This window comes from Pagrus pagrus, assembly GCF_965226575.1.
Source record: "Pagrus pagrus genome assembly, chromosome: 14".
NCBI lineage: Eukaryota > Metazoa > Chordata > Actinopteri > Spariformes > Sparidae > Pagrus > Pagrus pagrus.
The window spans coordinates 9,374,193-9,390,200 of NC_140198.1; the positions used below are offsets into that span (position 1 = coordinate 9,374,193).

At 39.8% G+C, this 16,008-nt stretch overlaps 1 protein-coding gene across 3 annotated transcripts; it reads right to left on the reverse strand.

Annotated features, from left to right (window-relative positions):
* Positions 1 to 8: 8 nt before the first annotated feature.
* LOC311268929 (organic cation/carnitine transporter 2-like) lies at positions 9 to 15,740 on the reverse strand. Of its 3 annotated transcripts, XM_084372898.1 has the most exons (10): positions 15,679 to 15,740; positions 14,208 to 14,295; positions 7,644 to 7,767; positions 5,244 to 5,426; positions 4,945 to 5,048; positions 4,310 to 4,464; positions 4,022 to 4,193; positions 3,360 to 3,486; positions 1,025 to 1,128; positions 9 to 801 (listed from the first exon to the last, which is right to left on the reverse strand). In XM_084372898.1, exons 2-10 carry the CDS (start codon positions 14,261 to 14,263, stop codon positions 579 to 581), a joined length of 1,248 nt encoding a protein of 415 aa, XP_084229024.1. In that variant the 5' UTR covers positions 14,264 to 14,295; positions 15,679 to 15,740; the 3' UTR covers positions 9 to 578. The 3 variants fall into 3 exon arrangements, with proteins under 3 accessions (XP_084229024.1, XP_084229025.1, XP_084229023.1); XM_084372899.1 differs by lacking the exon at positions 15,679 to 15,740 and having other exon boundaries at positions 14,208 to 14,731; XM_084372897.1 differs by lacking the exon at positions 15,679 to 15,740 and having other exon boundaries at positions 7,644 to 11,637; positions 14,208 to 14,273.
* Positions 15,741 to 16,008: the final 268 nt, after the last annotated feature.

Consider the following 16,008-nt stretch of genomic DNA (forward strand, 5'->3'; position numbering starts at 1 on the left):
CTGCCTGATCCCCGAGTTTTTCTGCTGCCTCTCTGGACTCTGTTCTGCCTGTGGCTCGGAGATACTCACGGCATCGCCACGCTTGCTTTTTTGTGTGAGCACCGAGTGAGTTTCCACCTGCCAGCTTCCACCTTCACGACCTCGTCGCCTGCTCTCTCCAATCTGGTATTATTGCCTACATTATACTAATCTGCAAGTGTGTTTGGACTGTCTTCTATGTGCACATCGGCTTCACAGCCAGATTCAGCCTGCTTAATCGGCGGCTCCGCCAGAGAGACTTTTCTGAGAGACATTACTGTGGTTACACTCGCCTTGTTCTACTTCTGCTGAGTTTGATCATTAAAGCCACATGCTGCATTTGGGTCCTGACACCACACGTTACACTCGCCCCCTGTGGGCTTGCAAGACTGACCGTGAGCAGGTCATGGTGACTTGGGAGTTCTGCCAGTTATAAGCTACTTTCAGCCTTGGGAGTGTTTTTTTAATTTTTTTAAATATGTGTATTGGTGATTTTGCTGCTAAATTTACTGTTACTACATGATATGAGTCTCTTTGTAGTTGTGGGTGATGCAGTTTTGCTACTTACTTAGAGGCACCAGTTGAATGAAGAACAGGGACACTCCTCCAAGGAGCACTGTAGAACTTGCAGCATATCGTCGTGGGAAGTATGCCAGAGCCAGCCAGCAAGATATGTACCCTGGCACCTCTACAACTGCTGAGATGAAGGCGTTAATATAGGGGTTACCACTGAGTTTCACTGAGTTCAGGGACAACCCATAATAGCCAGTAAGGAGAGTGAACCTAGGAAAGACACATAAGAGGAGCATATTGAGGATGGGACATGGCCACAGGTTGATAACAATGTGATTTTTTTTTTTTTTTTTTTTTCTTTTAAATGTATAAGTCATGTATCTGTGAAATCTCGGAGTGAAAAATTGCCACCACAAAGCATCTAGTCCAAAGTCCTTTTTTTGGCATAGTGTACAATTTAGTGTATAAAGGTGTGATAAATACTCAGACTCACCACACAATTAAGAGAATGAGCGTTGTGTTTCTGATGCTGCTGGTTCTGAACAGATCAAAGACATTGTAGTTTTCTTCTTTAGACCGTGTATTTTCCTCATTAGCCTGCAAAATACAAAACCTGATTCTTCACTTGCTGTTATTTTCATATGCTAGGGTGGTTTCGACGGAAGTCAGATAAAGCTGGAGTTTGTAGAATATGTGAAAAACGCATGAGACTGGGATGGAAACAACTGCGCTCCCCCCTCCCCTCCCTGTTTCAACTCTGTAGCTCCACACTTTCACTTTCCATTCTCGTGGACACGTGCTAGCGCTAGGAATATTCACGTCGGAGCTTTTCTGTCATACACTTGCCGTAGCCGAATTACAGGTAAGAAAGTACTTTACCTTTCTCTCGTGAACAAATTGAACGCATGAACAAACAAACATTACTTTTGCATCGTGTAGAGACCAACGACAATTACTTCTTGCTAACGTCTCAGCATGACATAGCCTACATGTCTGGCACTAATAAAGCTACGACATTTGTCATACTGACGTGATACTTATGTAGCATAATCTAATGACAACAGCAACACCTATATATCACGGGAAAGAGGTGTGAATGCTAAGAATAATAAAACGTATAACGCTAAAGTAAACAATTACCCCCACATGCACGGACTATCGGAGACAACCACTTTATTCAGACACTTCTTTCTTTTCACCGCAACTTAAAAATAAATAATAACTGTCACATCCATATCTACACGACACACGTCCTCTGTCGTGTGTGTATATATAACGCTACTGGCAATACATTTGACGTTGACTTTGGCTCTGACTTGCTTGTAGCTGTCGTGAGCCTTTGGCTACGGTTAGCATAGAGCTATCAACTCACAACATTACTCGTCAATTCACCGCAACCTGAAAATAAATAATAACTGTCACATCCATATATACACGACAGACGTCCTCTGTATGTCGTGTATATATAATGCTACTGACGATACATTTGACGTTGACTTTGGCTCTGACTTGCTTGTAGCTGTCGTGGGCCTTTGGCTATGGTTAGCATAAAGCTAATCAACTCACAACATTACTCATCAATTGTGACCACAAACCGCCTGCTTTATTAGGCAAGGCAAGGCAAGGCAAGGCAAGTTTATTTGTATAGCACAATTCAGACACAGGGCAACTCAAAGTGCTTTACAGGCGCATACAATTACAGTAAAACATTTAAGATACATTAAAACAAAACATTAAAACAAGTTGAGAAATAGACATTTAAACAAAACATTAAAAAGATTCACGGTCATTTCAACTACACAGCCAATTACTACCAGACATTTAGATTATCAGCTATGTAAAACTTGTATCGGAGGCTCACCTGTCAAGGAGAAGAACAGCAAGCTCAGTATCCAACGTCTCAGCTCTCTCCACCTCAGATATGCTTGTCCAGTGTTTACACGCAATTTATTCCGTCTATTGTCACTCTCCTTCTTGGACTCTCATTTCTCTACATCGGTCTTCCTTTTTTTTGGCTTGCTTAGCCGTGTATGCCTTTGTTGATAATGCCGGGATAGTGGCTATTCCTGCCGGGACGTCCGCCATTGCATCTTCACCACCAATGGAAGGTGAACGCGCATCGACTTTGGTCGAGCAACCAATAGGAACGCCCAAAACAGCTTGCTCTGTAAAATGAACTATCATTGGCTGAACACTGCCGTCACGGCACTGATTTTTTAAAGCCTGAATACAGAGCCAAGAGGAGACACAGATGTGCAGTGTTCTGTCATAACACTCTGAATTGCAAAATGCTCAAAGGTTATTATTGATTTTTGACCAAATGACGCCAGAAATAACTTACACACTCCAGCTTTAATTGTAACAAGGCTTAAAAAAAATGAGTTTTCCTGATTGTTGCATCTCACGATCGTTGGGTTGAGACGGAGGGGTTATGACATAGAAGATGTAGGGCATCATGTTGTCACAAGACTGGAATTTCTAACTTCTATACCATACCTTGAAAAAATAGCTATAAAGGGGAAGTCCAAGACTGACCAAAAATAAGGAAATTCTCTGTCTTGACAATATAGCCACTTAGGCTAAAAAACAAACCGGTGCTAGCTTGCAGCAGCACGTATTAAAAATGAAGGAATCTGATCGTAGATTAAACAATAAGTCTATATTTCCAGTAAACAGACAAAATCCTCACTAATGAAGTATACACAAACCATATCAGGCCAGAGTGAAGCAGGATGTTGGAAATGTTGTTACAGAAAAAATATATGCACATATCCTATAAGTTCCCCAAAATGTCTTCAATTATCAGCTTTTTGTTTGGTACTACTTACAATATAGTCTTGAAAGATGTCATTTGGGGCCTCAATTTTATTCTTCTTAGCAGCATTTCTCACTATGGCTTCAGCCTCTTCCACTCGTCCCTGAGAGACCAACCACCGAGGAGACTCTGGGATAAACCTTTCTCAGTATTCAACACGGAGAGAGACAGAAGGAGAATCACAAGTAACTCAAACTTAAAACTTTGTTACTTAAGATAACAAACAACATTGCTGTAAAAGTATTTAAGTAAGTATAAGTAATACTTTTTTTCTGGAAAAAACTTTTCGTATGCCAAACCCAGACTATTAATAAAACATTTTGCTGACAGACTGACTGGATGAGGCAACCACGATAGCCCTCTATACTGCCATTGGACCAGAGGATTACAGTATATGTGAGAATGTTGTTCATTGACTTAAGTTCAGCAGACCATGGTGCCCTCCAATCACACCATCAGTCTCAGAGACCTGGGACTGTACACCACTCTGAGACTGGATCCTGAATTTCATGTCAGGCAGAGAAGCACCACTGCATTTTCCACCTAAGAACTAAGAATTTCATTACCAACGATTATTTCACTCGAATTGTTGTGCATGTGACAAAACTGCTTAAAAGTAAGACAAACAAGATGCTACTGAAGCTAAATGTGAAAAATGGTGTGCAGTGTACCCACCACCAGAGAGGGATGTAAAGCAGACCAGGCAGAGAGATAGCCAGCAGGAGAGATTTCCAGTCCCTCAAAAAGTAGGCGAAGAGTGGGAGTATTATGTAGCCAAGGGCAAAACACAGACACACACCCAGTGATGAGTACAGGACTCGCACCTTGCCAGTCAAGATCTCCGATCCTGCAGAGAGAGAAATAAAGAGGAAGACATAAACATATGGACAGTTAATAGAAATCAAATGGGTCTAATCGAGAGCAAATATTGTGCCAATAGTTGAAGCAAGAACTATTTTGTACCCAGCACGAAAGCAGACACGTAGTTTCCTATCTGTCCCAAACCACTTAAGAAGAGGAGGATGGAAAACACCGTCCACGAAGGGGAGAAGACTTGAGCAAAGGTAAAAATCGTCTGACATGCCATGGTTATGAAAAATACAGGTTTCCTTCCGAATCTATATTGAGGAGACCAACATTAAAACAGGACTGAGAATAGAATTAAGACATTGATATGAGGAGTTGGGAACAAAAACAATTTTGCTTAAAAAGTTAAAATATTTTTGCCTGTTTTTATATCAGATTCAGGATGTAAACTAGCTAAGTGCAAATATAAAAAAGACACAAGGCATTGGTTCATCATCATTAACGCTCAAAATGCTTCATAAGCACTTGTTAAATGTAATAATTCATTAATCACATCCGTTGCCCTTTTAACGACATGTTGTTTGTTCAGGATAAAGATAAATAGAATATTATGAGTAGTGGTGTTTGATCAAATTAGATAAAAACAAATAAGCATTCTTTCAACAAGATTTCATCAAGTATTAATGGCATGTTTTAATGTTTTCATATATTTTTTTAACTTCAACTCTTTGGCTGGTGAGGTCAAGAGAAGTCAATAAGTAGGTGTGTCTTAAGTCTTGTGTTTTAAGTACCTGTCTGAGAGCTGTCCTGCAAAGAAGGATCCAAAAAGAACTCCTAGAAAGTAAACTGTGGTGGAGAATGGTTGCTTCCACTGGTCAGTGCAAACCAAGTCAAACTGGAATAGCCGGGCATTAAACAGACATTTAGAGAAATAAGAGCACAAAGCAATTACAATTCTCAAAAATCTTCCAAGAAATATTGGAACAAGTGAAACACATTGATGAGAGAGATCTGTGTTAATGTAATAATCATTGAGTAAAACTATTCCAGGTACACACACATAAGCAAGCATACACTCAAACTAACTCACCTCAGAGACTATGGTAGATTGGTAGATGTCTTTGCTGTAGCTCCACCCGTTCACACAGCCCTCCTGCTCTAGGTCTGTGAGGCTGACATCTCTGCCTGGAATGAAACCCTGAGCAGACAGATTTCTGACCACGTCCAGTCTGTATCTGCTGCAACTGCTCTGCTCCTGTTTCCCATTCACCACCTCACAGTAACAATAACACAAAATGCACTGGTGACATTTTGTTTGCAATTCAATAATTGCAAACTTGATTCGGGAAATTTGCACGTAAGAGCTTGAAATGACTTGGTTTGTTGCATACTACACAGTGTCATCTTGTTCCATGGATCTGGATGAAGAGTCAAAGACAGAAAGGGGTTTCCATGCATTACAAAAAAAAAAGCCTAACAACTTAAAATGTTATCTTTTTTCTCTACACTACAATGTATCACTATGTGTCCTTCAGTATAATAACGGTTTAAATACTGAAAACTCTTGTGAGGCATATCAAGAGCAACAATAACTAGATGACATATTAAAAAGAGATGCTATTCCGGATGGTTTTAGGTATGAATGGCCATGACCGGCGACCGGGCCGATCAGGGTCAGATATGTCAGATTCCTTGCAGGTCAAAGTGACTGTTAACGGTGTGCTCTCAATGTGCATTATGTTTTTGTTTTGTTAAGGTCGCAAATGCGATAATGCGGTTTTTGTTTTTTTGCTTTCTTTATTGATTGATATTTTTGACTTTATTGAGTTGATTGGACTGATTGAACTGACACGTGATTATTAATGTGGGTGTGTACATGTATTGTGATTGGGTGTTCAATAAATCACCTTGAGTGAGCACAGCTGTTGCTGTGTGTTGCAAGTCAGTCACGTCGCTGCGTCTACTCTGTGAACAGTGACACACAACAGAGCCGCCAACCCGAACACAAAGAAAGAAACCGGCGATCGGCCGATCAGGGTCAGATATGACAGATTCCTTGCAGGTCAAAGTGACACACAACAGAGCTGCCAGCCCGAACACAAAGAAAGAAACCATGGGCTCTCTCCCTAGCGCTCAATGCAAGGTGGCGCACAGTGCTGCACAAGTGTCATGTCTAGTGTTTTAGACCGATGCAGTTGTCATTTTCACGCCCAGTGCCCACGTTGTGTAAATAGCATATGTACGTGTTGGTCTTAAAGTGAGGTATGGTTAGGCTCACTGATGGTGGATTGCTATCTTGAGGCAACAAAAGCTGGTCCAAAGTCCAAGACGCAGTCTGTTTCCTGCTATTTAAAGAGCGCATTATTCATATAGTAAGATGCGCCCACACAGGTGGGTTCACAACGTGCATACACTCTGATTTCATGATTAGAGAGGCTGCCTTCAGCTGGTTTTAACATTTCCATAAACGCAGTAATGTCACTGTAACAAATGTCATAGCACACTTAATCAGCAAAACTTAAAGCTGTAGTTATAAACTTTTAGCTTCTGAGATAAGTATCTTTAGATAGGATCTCAGGATTTATCAGGACAGCTGCTTCATGACAAACTATTTTACTGTATCCGGACTGTGTGTGTGTGACCTTTGGACATGTAGTAGAACACAGAACATTCATTAACATGAAATTACTAACCCATCATGTCGGCGAGTAAGGAGTTTTAAATTATCAATCAAGCTTATCAGCTGTTCCTCCTGCGCAAATACATGTTAAATGTCATTTCTGCTGCTGAGGATCGCTGCATTTGATGTCATTAACATTTTCCTCATTAACAATGTATTTCACCCCTCTCATCCCACACATTATTGATCAGGACAATACTTTTTATGACCTGTTTAGCCTTATCGACAGACTGAGATCCATGCACATACAGAGGGATACGCAGCAGCACTCCTCCTCAGTAAATTCTCAGTGTATTTATTCATTTGCAGTCAAATAGTTATCATTAGTAATATATATATATATATATATGTATATATATATATAATTTATCATTATTTAAAATCTTTACAGTGAAAATTTAAAATACAAGGTTTATGACATTTTTTTTTACATATTATAATAAGTACAGGTTAGTGTAAGTTTTTTGTTTGCCTCTAAAAGATTTCAAGAAAACCCATGACATGAATTAAGAGGTCCTAGAAGAGTTGTATGGAATAACCCAAGTGCAATCAATTTGAAAGTGTTAATTCCCATACTTTGTCCCTATTATAACAACTTACTCAATTTTATGACTCTACAACATGCAAATTTCACAATATGTCAACTGTAAATCCAAAGTGGCTGTAGGAATAGTATGAGAATACTTAAAATAATTAATATGGACATTTTTGTGTAATACTGTAACAATTTCTTGGTCGAGTTGGTCAAGTTTTAAGTGAACGATCAATTTGTCCTAAATTCCAAACTGCAACAGTTTTCTGACAGTTTACCTTTGTTGGGATGACAACGTTGAGCCAGTCTTGGGTCAGGTTGACCTCTGGAATCCTACAGTGGTGAGCGGGAGTGTCAGCCACAAAGATGATGGATAAAACTCCAGTTCCATTGGGGATAGTGCTGGCACAGAGCAGGAAAAAGACAGTCTTTTGAAAACATCCCCAGTGCCCCAGGAAGGCTATGGTTTCATCATAGTCATTCATAATGTCACGGTGCTACTGTGGCAGTCAGGTTGTTCTTCTGCTGTTCTGCCTTTTCCCCCTCACCTGCTCCTTTACCTGTGTGTGTGTCTGTCTTGCTGTCTGTCTGTCTGTCTGTGGGCGTGGTGGTGGCAGCAGCAAAGAGGCGCACCTGTCTCTCATCAGCTCATCATCTTCTGGCTATATTACCCTGGTCTCTCCACTACTCTGGCACCAGATCATCTACGTTACCCACCAGAGAACTCTATTGCAAAATAAATCTTTTGCTCCCTGAATTGCAGTCTGCGGTCTCTGCATTTGGGTCTTAAGAAAAACGCCACCGTAACACATAATCTCAGTATTCTCTTCTAATACTAATGTCTTCTACTATCTTCCTGCAAATGGGTTTTATCTGCAGTGTGTATATGCGCAGTCAACAATCACCTCTGCACTACAATTTCAGTTGATTTATTATGGCTTCAAACAGTAAAACGTCAGCTGAAAGGAAATGTTGTTGTTATGACACATTTTATTGTTATGAGAGAGAATGGGTTAGGGTTAGGGGACATGAATGCATCAATAGTTTAGATAAAAAAATAGATTCATAAAACATTACATTCATGTGTGTTGTAATCCTTCTTGGGTTGCAGCAGTACACAGGTTTCAAGGTATAGCATGGTAAGAAAATTTATGGTTATAACATAAGTTTCATGTCTTTCAGGGTTTTTATTGTGTGTACAGCGCGAAGTACGATTTTAGTCTTTTTCTTTGCCCCCTAGACTTTGTAACAACGTCCACGAAAGCTAGGTTACCAATTGACATTTTATAAGTCCTACCCTTTAACCCTGGGGTCCACCCTCGGAACCACTACAACAGCTACACTGGCAGCCTTGGCTAGTCCAGGAGATAAGCTTGCTGCTGCCACACAGGTGTGCACACGAAGACACACACAGAGTATACATTGTTGCCTCTGTCATCACTACTGTCATTAATATATTTGGCCCAAAAAAAGGGCAAAATATCGAACATCTTCCTGTGTCTTTCCATGGTGCTGACGCATTCAAAACCAGTCTCCCATTTAAAAGTACCAAAGTATTCAAGCTCAGACTCTCTTTGTATCACTCTATGGTGCTAAAACGTTCACCTACAGTGTAAAACATAAAACACACATGCACAAACCATACCACATGTCTCTTTCTCTACTGCCACTAACATTGCTGCTGCTGGTACATCAGTGCATCCAGCATTATTAGTTCTTGCTGTGTAAACACATTCGCAAGTTATTTAAAGTGCAATGTACAGTAATACGTCCAAGTAGACATGCAGCACTTCCCAGCAACCTCCTAAAACAGCGTAATTACAAGCCTCATATACCTTGGCAATCACAGATACAAAAACGTAGATGCCTCATTGGCCGCTGGATTGTACATTAACGTCACCACCATATTTCCCCACTGGGGATCAATAAAGGCATATCTTATCTTATAATTGTCCTAATCTGTCCTTGAGTTTGTCTGTATCGTCACATATAAAAAGCAGACTGACTGCCAGTATCTGAGTTTTTGTTTTGGATTTGTTTTTTTGTATATGGCATCTACATGTATACATGTATGTCTTTGTCGGTAACCATCTACCTACTGGACAAAATCACCATAGCAGCCGTCTCAAACAAACAAACAACTAATATTCAGTGTGTTTGCCAGATGCCATGTGCTCCATAAACAAACACACATTTATAATCAGGGCACTCGGGTGAGCAGCACGTACTTATAGTGCTATCCTGTGTCTTAGATGAGTCATCCGTTGCATGAATTTAAAGACCTGTATGAAGGCCAGCACTGAAAAAATGTTATTCACCGCTATACACTCCATTGTTTTGTTTTTTTGCCAGTGGAAACTTGAACAAAGGCTTTAAAATGGATGTTAAACATACCAAATATTTGTCTTAAGTTAAAAATTGCAACTCGTGTTTAAATCTATTTTAACCTATGTTGGGAAAAAGTACGTATGTGTTGTTGAAACGCTTTTCTGTAACAAAAAACATGTTTACGATTGTGCATTACAATAAAATCTATTTTATATCTAAAACAGGAATTAGGGAAGGCTTGGCTAATATGCAGCACATACAGTATGTAAAATATTTACCTTTTATAACAATAACATTTTTGTAGAAACCTGTGAATATAGAATGACACACGAGAATCTTAGACTTTTTATCGATGTGTATGTTATGTCTATTAATAAGCCTTTTATTTATTAATCAAACTTAACAAGAAAAACACGTTCATAATAATTTCCTTTTTGTGCCATTTTTAGTAACGTGTCAATCCATAATCTCAAACTTTCATTCTCTAAGTGTAGTCATATTTGCTATGCACACAAAGCCCCGTTTCTGATAAAAAAAAGAGTTATAAGAGTTAAAATAGTCATTGAACAGTTTACTAAATAGTTTGAAGGCTCAAAAGTTTTGGGGTTTTTTTGGTTTTGAAACAGTCAAATTAGGAATTGGAATAATGATCCCATAGTCAACAGTTTGAAGTTGATTAAACTTTTAGCATTTTGAACTTTAGATACTGTACTGCACTACATGTTACTTGTACTAAATGTTACTCTGTGTTTGTCTTCCAGCTCCAGTGTCAAAGCCAGCTGTTTCTCAGATTTGTTTGTCACCAGAACAGATGAACGTCAGCTGTTCCTCAGAGGGAGATGAAGTAGAATTCATTGTGACCTTCGGACGGTCACTTACTGATGCAGACCAAAGGCCGCAACCTGTCCCAGAGCAGCTGGACAATAAACAATCAAACTGAAGACAAATCCAGCAATTCAAATGTCACCATCAGCTTATACGCTCAGCCAACAGGACACTTGATGTGTCATGTTCGGAACAATGTCAGCAGAGATGACACCATTGTTCACGTGACAAGATGCAAAGGTACAGCATATAGACACTTGTTTTCCTTAATCAGTTCTTCAATGTAAAGTATTTCACTTTTTTTCCCCCAATTTTTTTTATTTTAAAAATATTCATCAATTACATTGACTAATTTAGTACAAGGCTCATATTTTATATCTTAAACACCGAACTTATAATGCTTCTTACAGACCAAATCACAATGATGTCGCAGGTTGTCACCTCCGATGGACAGCTAGCGGTTAATTTGCATTGTGGAGATATGTGAAACTTGTTTATTTTCAGCCATAAATGTAACAATTGAAGATCATTTTGAGCACTGACAATTCTGCTGCACTTACCCAAAAACAAAATCTCACCTCTGGTCACACTTACTGCTAGTTTTGTGTAAACTCAAGCTGTCATTTTCTTTAGTCTGTGGCCTAACTGGTTGACTGTTGGTAATGTGCATCACATCCCATCAAATACACATTTTAGATGAATGAGACAGTTTAGAATAATATTATTTTTCAAAAATTGAATTGTATGCGATCTACATGATGCAATAACATTGTTATTGGTTCTGTAGAGCCATGTTGTTGTGCTTTCTGTAGGTACTGGTATGTGTTCAATACTAATAAGAGGTGTTCTTCACACAACAGGTCAAAGAAAGCAGTGGATTCAGAGTCCTTCGAGCTGTCCACGAGTGAGAAGAACAAGGCAATAGAGGACGGACAGAACAACAATGTTGAACCGGCTGCCTTCTTATCAGGATAGGACTCATGACCTGAGATCCCTACTTATTACTCCCTTATCACTCGCACCTGCCCACAGCTTGTAGATCGGCTATTCACACCCAGACACCTATCGTTCTATCAGCACTCAGATCTGGTCTTCAATGTTCCTGCACCACTACAGCGTCTGTACAAACACAAATGCAGCAATATGCACTATTTCATTTTCACCCACAAAAAACTCATTATCAAAGCGCTCCAGAACTGCAGGAGTGGAATAGACGCCAGGCGAGCAGCAGCCATGACTCAGCCAGGCTATTCGCTTTAATGTCACCAAGAAGAATGACTCTCAGCAGAGTGTCATTCATATCATGCTCCCTTACATCACCCTGGTGCTCTAAGGTCTGCTCGACCTCTGCTCTGGGCGGTTTGCTGAGGTGAGGAGGAATCCACTCCCCTCCCAAAAAGGAGACAATGCCACCGCCGCTCAGCTGTTACAGGAAGTAAAGTCTGATGTATGTGCTGCTGCTGTCTTAAGCGGGACACTCAGACTTTTGATCTCAGCTTGGCATTTTCCGGTTAATTGCAGTTTGAAAATGGACTTAACAAGAATTGAAATTAAGGAGCCGGATGGATGACTTTTCTTCCATGCAGTGTGTGCGACTTGAGATTCGAGCATGACTCTTAAGAGTACAAAACATTACAATGGAGAGGTTAATAAGGTAAAATGAGGCCTTTGTTTATAAGACAGCAACCACAGATTCCTCTTAGAAGAAGAAAATAAAGAGCTGAACTGTAGGCTTCAGCGTGAATGGCTCACTTTATAATAGCAGCAGATACATGGTTGTAGTGGTCATTATGCTTAGCTTTGCTAGTGAAGCTAACACCGATGGTAGGTTTGCAATATTTGGTAAAAAGTCCCAGCTCCATCAGCTGCAGATATTGGCAAAACATGCTGCAAGTTGTCTCCACTTGCGTATGCTTTAGGTTAGTCAATACAGAAATCAGATGTAGTTGCTGTAGCTTGTAGCTTCAGGCACACCATGTAAATGGCCCTTCTTTTTGGCAAACACTGACATTTTGAACTGACCTTTGCCTCAATCTGCAAATGACCAGCTGGGTCTTGATATTAACGGTTTATAGCTATGAAAACGTAGCTAAGGTAGCTGATAGATGTTCTATGTTCTGCACTGAACCCTGCTTTGCACATGCTTCTTCATCAAACTGTAGCATTTATGCACAGAGGCAAAAAAAAAAAAAAAAAAATTCTAAAGCTGTGAGTGAATACTTATTCCCTTAGGGATGGTTTTATAGACAAGGATTAAGCTGAGCCCTAGATAAGATTCATTTTTCAGTTACTGTCTGCATTGAAGTTTGTTTCAGTCATATTTTTTTAATGTCCTTTCACTGCTTATGTTGTGTACAACCAATTACACATGTGCCACCGGATAACTCTGTAAATTAGGTTTTTTGCAATTAATGGCTCCCACAGAAGGATACATTGTGCAATGACATTCTCATGCCGATTGTATTCAACAGTATTTTGGCACCAGCTGGAAAAAACAACTGATATTGACTGATATTCACATTTTTGTTAACAAGAAAACAACAAAGGAACCAAATAAACACCAGGCAAGGCAATATCCCTCATCTTACTGTAGACTTGGCTGAAATCATGTCTAAGAAACCACACCTGCCTTTGATGTTTGCAGAGGGATGCCTTACACCAGAGATATGGCACATAGCTGCTTTAATTAAAGGTGCAATGTGTAAGATTTGGCCAGAATTTGAGATTAAAGCAAAAAATGAACTAATACTGTCTTATCAACAGTTTGTGAAGAAAGAACAGTTCTGACATAATGTGGAAGATATATATGAACTATAGTCGGATGTCACTGGGCACCGATTTTCTCCTTCCTTCCTTCCACTATCTGCGTGTACTGATTTCAAAGCCATCATCGCTACATGAAACAACAACAAGCTCCAAGCTAGCGACCTACTGTACACACTGAAACTGGCAAGTTACTCAAACATTAACCTGTTTGCTCTGCATGAACATAAATAAGCTTGCAGCTGTGACCTTTTCTTTTGCAGGGATTCAGCCATTTTAATGCCAGGGCTTGCCTGCCCACATGCAAACCAAGTTTCCTCTGACACATCACTGCGTCCTGGATTAAAGTGAGAGAGCCAAATGCGAGCTTATGAAACACCCTTCATTTAAACTCGACGGGAAAAAAATAAAACTTGCCAGCACTGTCTTGGTTTGTCTCTTCATAATCACCTCTAGTTTTGTTGAAATAAATCCTCAATTCACCTCAATTCCTCACACTGCTGATGCCGGACTCTCACTTCTGTCCTTTCAGCTAACAAGGCCACTAGCTGCACGGCTAAGTAATTAGCTAATTGCAGCTAGTAGCTCTAGCCAAAGATAGCTACTGCAAAGAGTATAGTCAGCAGCAGTGATATGCTGCCCCCCATTTGTTAGGAGCAACCTTCAACAGTTGACTTTACACATTGCACCTTTAAACTACACCTGTAGGTAGTAAAACCTGGAGCTTTTTTCACAACCAGTGAGTAAATGTTATTTCTACTAATGCTTCTAGTCAATCTATTGACCTTGACCTTACTAATCCTGCAATACGACTCAATCCTTCAAGCCTGTGATACGTGTAACGATATTTAAAACATATTTCACTCTGTTCAGTTCATTGCTGTTGGCACTTTTCTATTGAAAATTGATACAATGTTTTGACTTACCTTTGTGTTGTTGTTGTTGTTGTTGTTGTTGTTGTTGTTGCTGCTGTCGTCGACATTGGTGTAATTTTACAGACCCAAAGGGGATTTCCTGTATAAGTTGTAAGATATAGTGGGATAGTTAAACAAATTGACTAATCCCAGGTCAACCCAGAGTAAATGGCATTTGTGAATGATTATCTTAACTTGTTCAGGGGTACGAGAAGCACGAGGATCATCTGATTTGGCAGATTTTCAAAAAAGTGAAGGTATGAAATAATCATTGACAAATAGTTTTTGACCCAGGTAATGCTATTTTTCAACAAAACAACAATGTAGTCCGGGAACGAAATTGTTCTACACCTGTGAATTTCATCCCTATTTAGGTTTTGTTGTCCTTCAGTTGTCACCGTGTGTTTATTGTATTCAAATGTGATGGAGTTGCAAACTATTAAGGTGTGCCTTAAATAATGACTTTCTTTTTCTGAACCAATCTGACTACGCCTTGTGCTTTATTTCACTTTGTCTTTTTCTAAATTATCATATTCTAGTGATCGAGGATTAGAAGAAGCAAAATGGGACACAGAATGGCATCAGTAATAAAGATTTTCTTATCAAAATTAGGAAGAATGAGAACAAATAAAACCAGAAAAACACTAAGTGTACAGGTGTTCATTGCTCTCCACTAACCTCAGTGGAATGCTGCCCCCCAGTGTTACCTGACTAGTAGTGCAGTTAATAATACCGTATGTTTCTGCTATTCTACACATCCACAGTTTATAGACGTGTGTCCACCACTCCCCGAGGTCATCTAGAGGGTAAAGTCCCCTTTCTCGTCCACAGTGGGCTGAGCTGAGGCAGCAGTTTTCCACATTAATGGCTGGGGAGGGGGATTTTCTGCTGATAAATGCTTCCCCAATCTGCCTGGGATAACCACAGATAGAAGCAGAAAACCTCTGTATATCAAATAAATGCTAAAAATATTTACTACACCAGTTTAGGAAGTGTCACTTAAGAGTGGAAAGGACTGTACAGTAACTCATGCACATTATCCTCTCCGCTCACTTTAGACAGATACACATTGTGTAACCTACAACACCGACACTGCACACACCATTCCTGTTTAGATTGAGGTTGCTGACTCATCTCTCAATGCAGACCCACTCTGCATTTTACAATTGTCTTTTCAGCCATCCACCATGATTGCTATCATGTCATGAGACATATTAAACAACGCATGTAGGACCTTGCAGCAGTTTTACTGGAGGACCTCACAGTGAGGGTGATTGTGTTTCATCCCCACTTCAAGGGAACATAATGGGACTGAGAGGACACTATATCAGCGGACTTTGACTTCATTCAGCAAAGTACCTCGACTACACAGTGAGAGCATAATTGTATCGTTTTGTTAAATTATTTTCAAAGTTACACTCTTGGGAGACTCCATAGCATCCTATGACAAATAGGATCAGAATGACAAAAAAGGCAGAATTACCTTTGTGAACTGCTGAAGGTTGCAAACAGCCATATGCCTGTGTCTTCTTTTACCATTCCTTCCTGCAATTTAGATTGTAAAAAGTTATTGATATGATAAGTCTAAGACTTAAAAATTAACACTTGGGTGAGAACAACAAAATGTGTAATCTGTGGGGCTTTAATTCAGGAAACACTGCAAAGTGTAAAATTGTCTTGGGTGTTATTGATGATATAAGCAGTTGCAGTTGCTTACAAGAAGGTTAAGGTACAATGACAGACAGAACAGTAGGCTGGCAGGCTAGTAGATAGACAGCTAACAAGCGCAAATACAAAAGCACCAAGTAAAACC

Coding starts and splice junctions, on each gene's coding strand:
- LOC311268929 (XM_084372897.1), bottom strand. CDS start 7,850: ATGAATGACTATGATGAAACCATAGCCTTCCTGGGGCACTGGGGATGT. Junction 5,427..7,643: donor ACGTTGTCATCCCAACAAAG/GTAAACTGTCAG, acceptor TGTTACTGTGAG/GTGGTGAATGGGAAACAGGA. Junction 4,465..4,944: donor GCAGGACAGCTCTCAGACAG/GTACTTAAAACA, acceptor TCCTCAATATAG/ATTCGGAAGGAAACCTGTAT.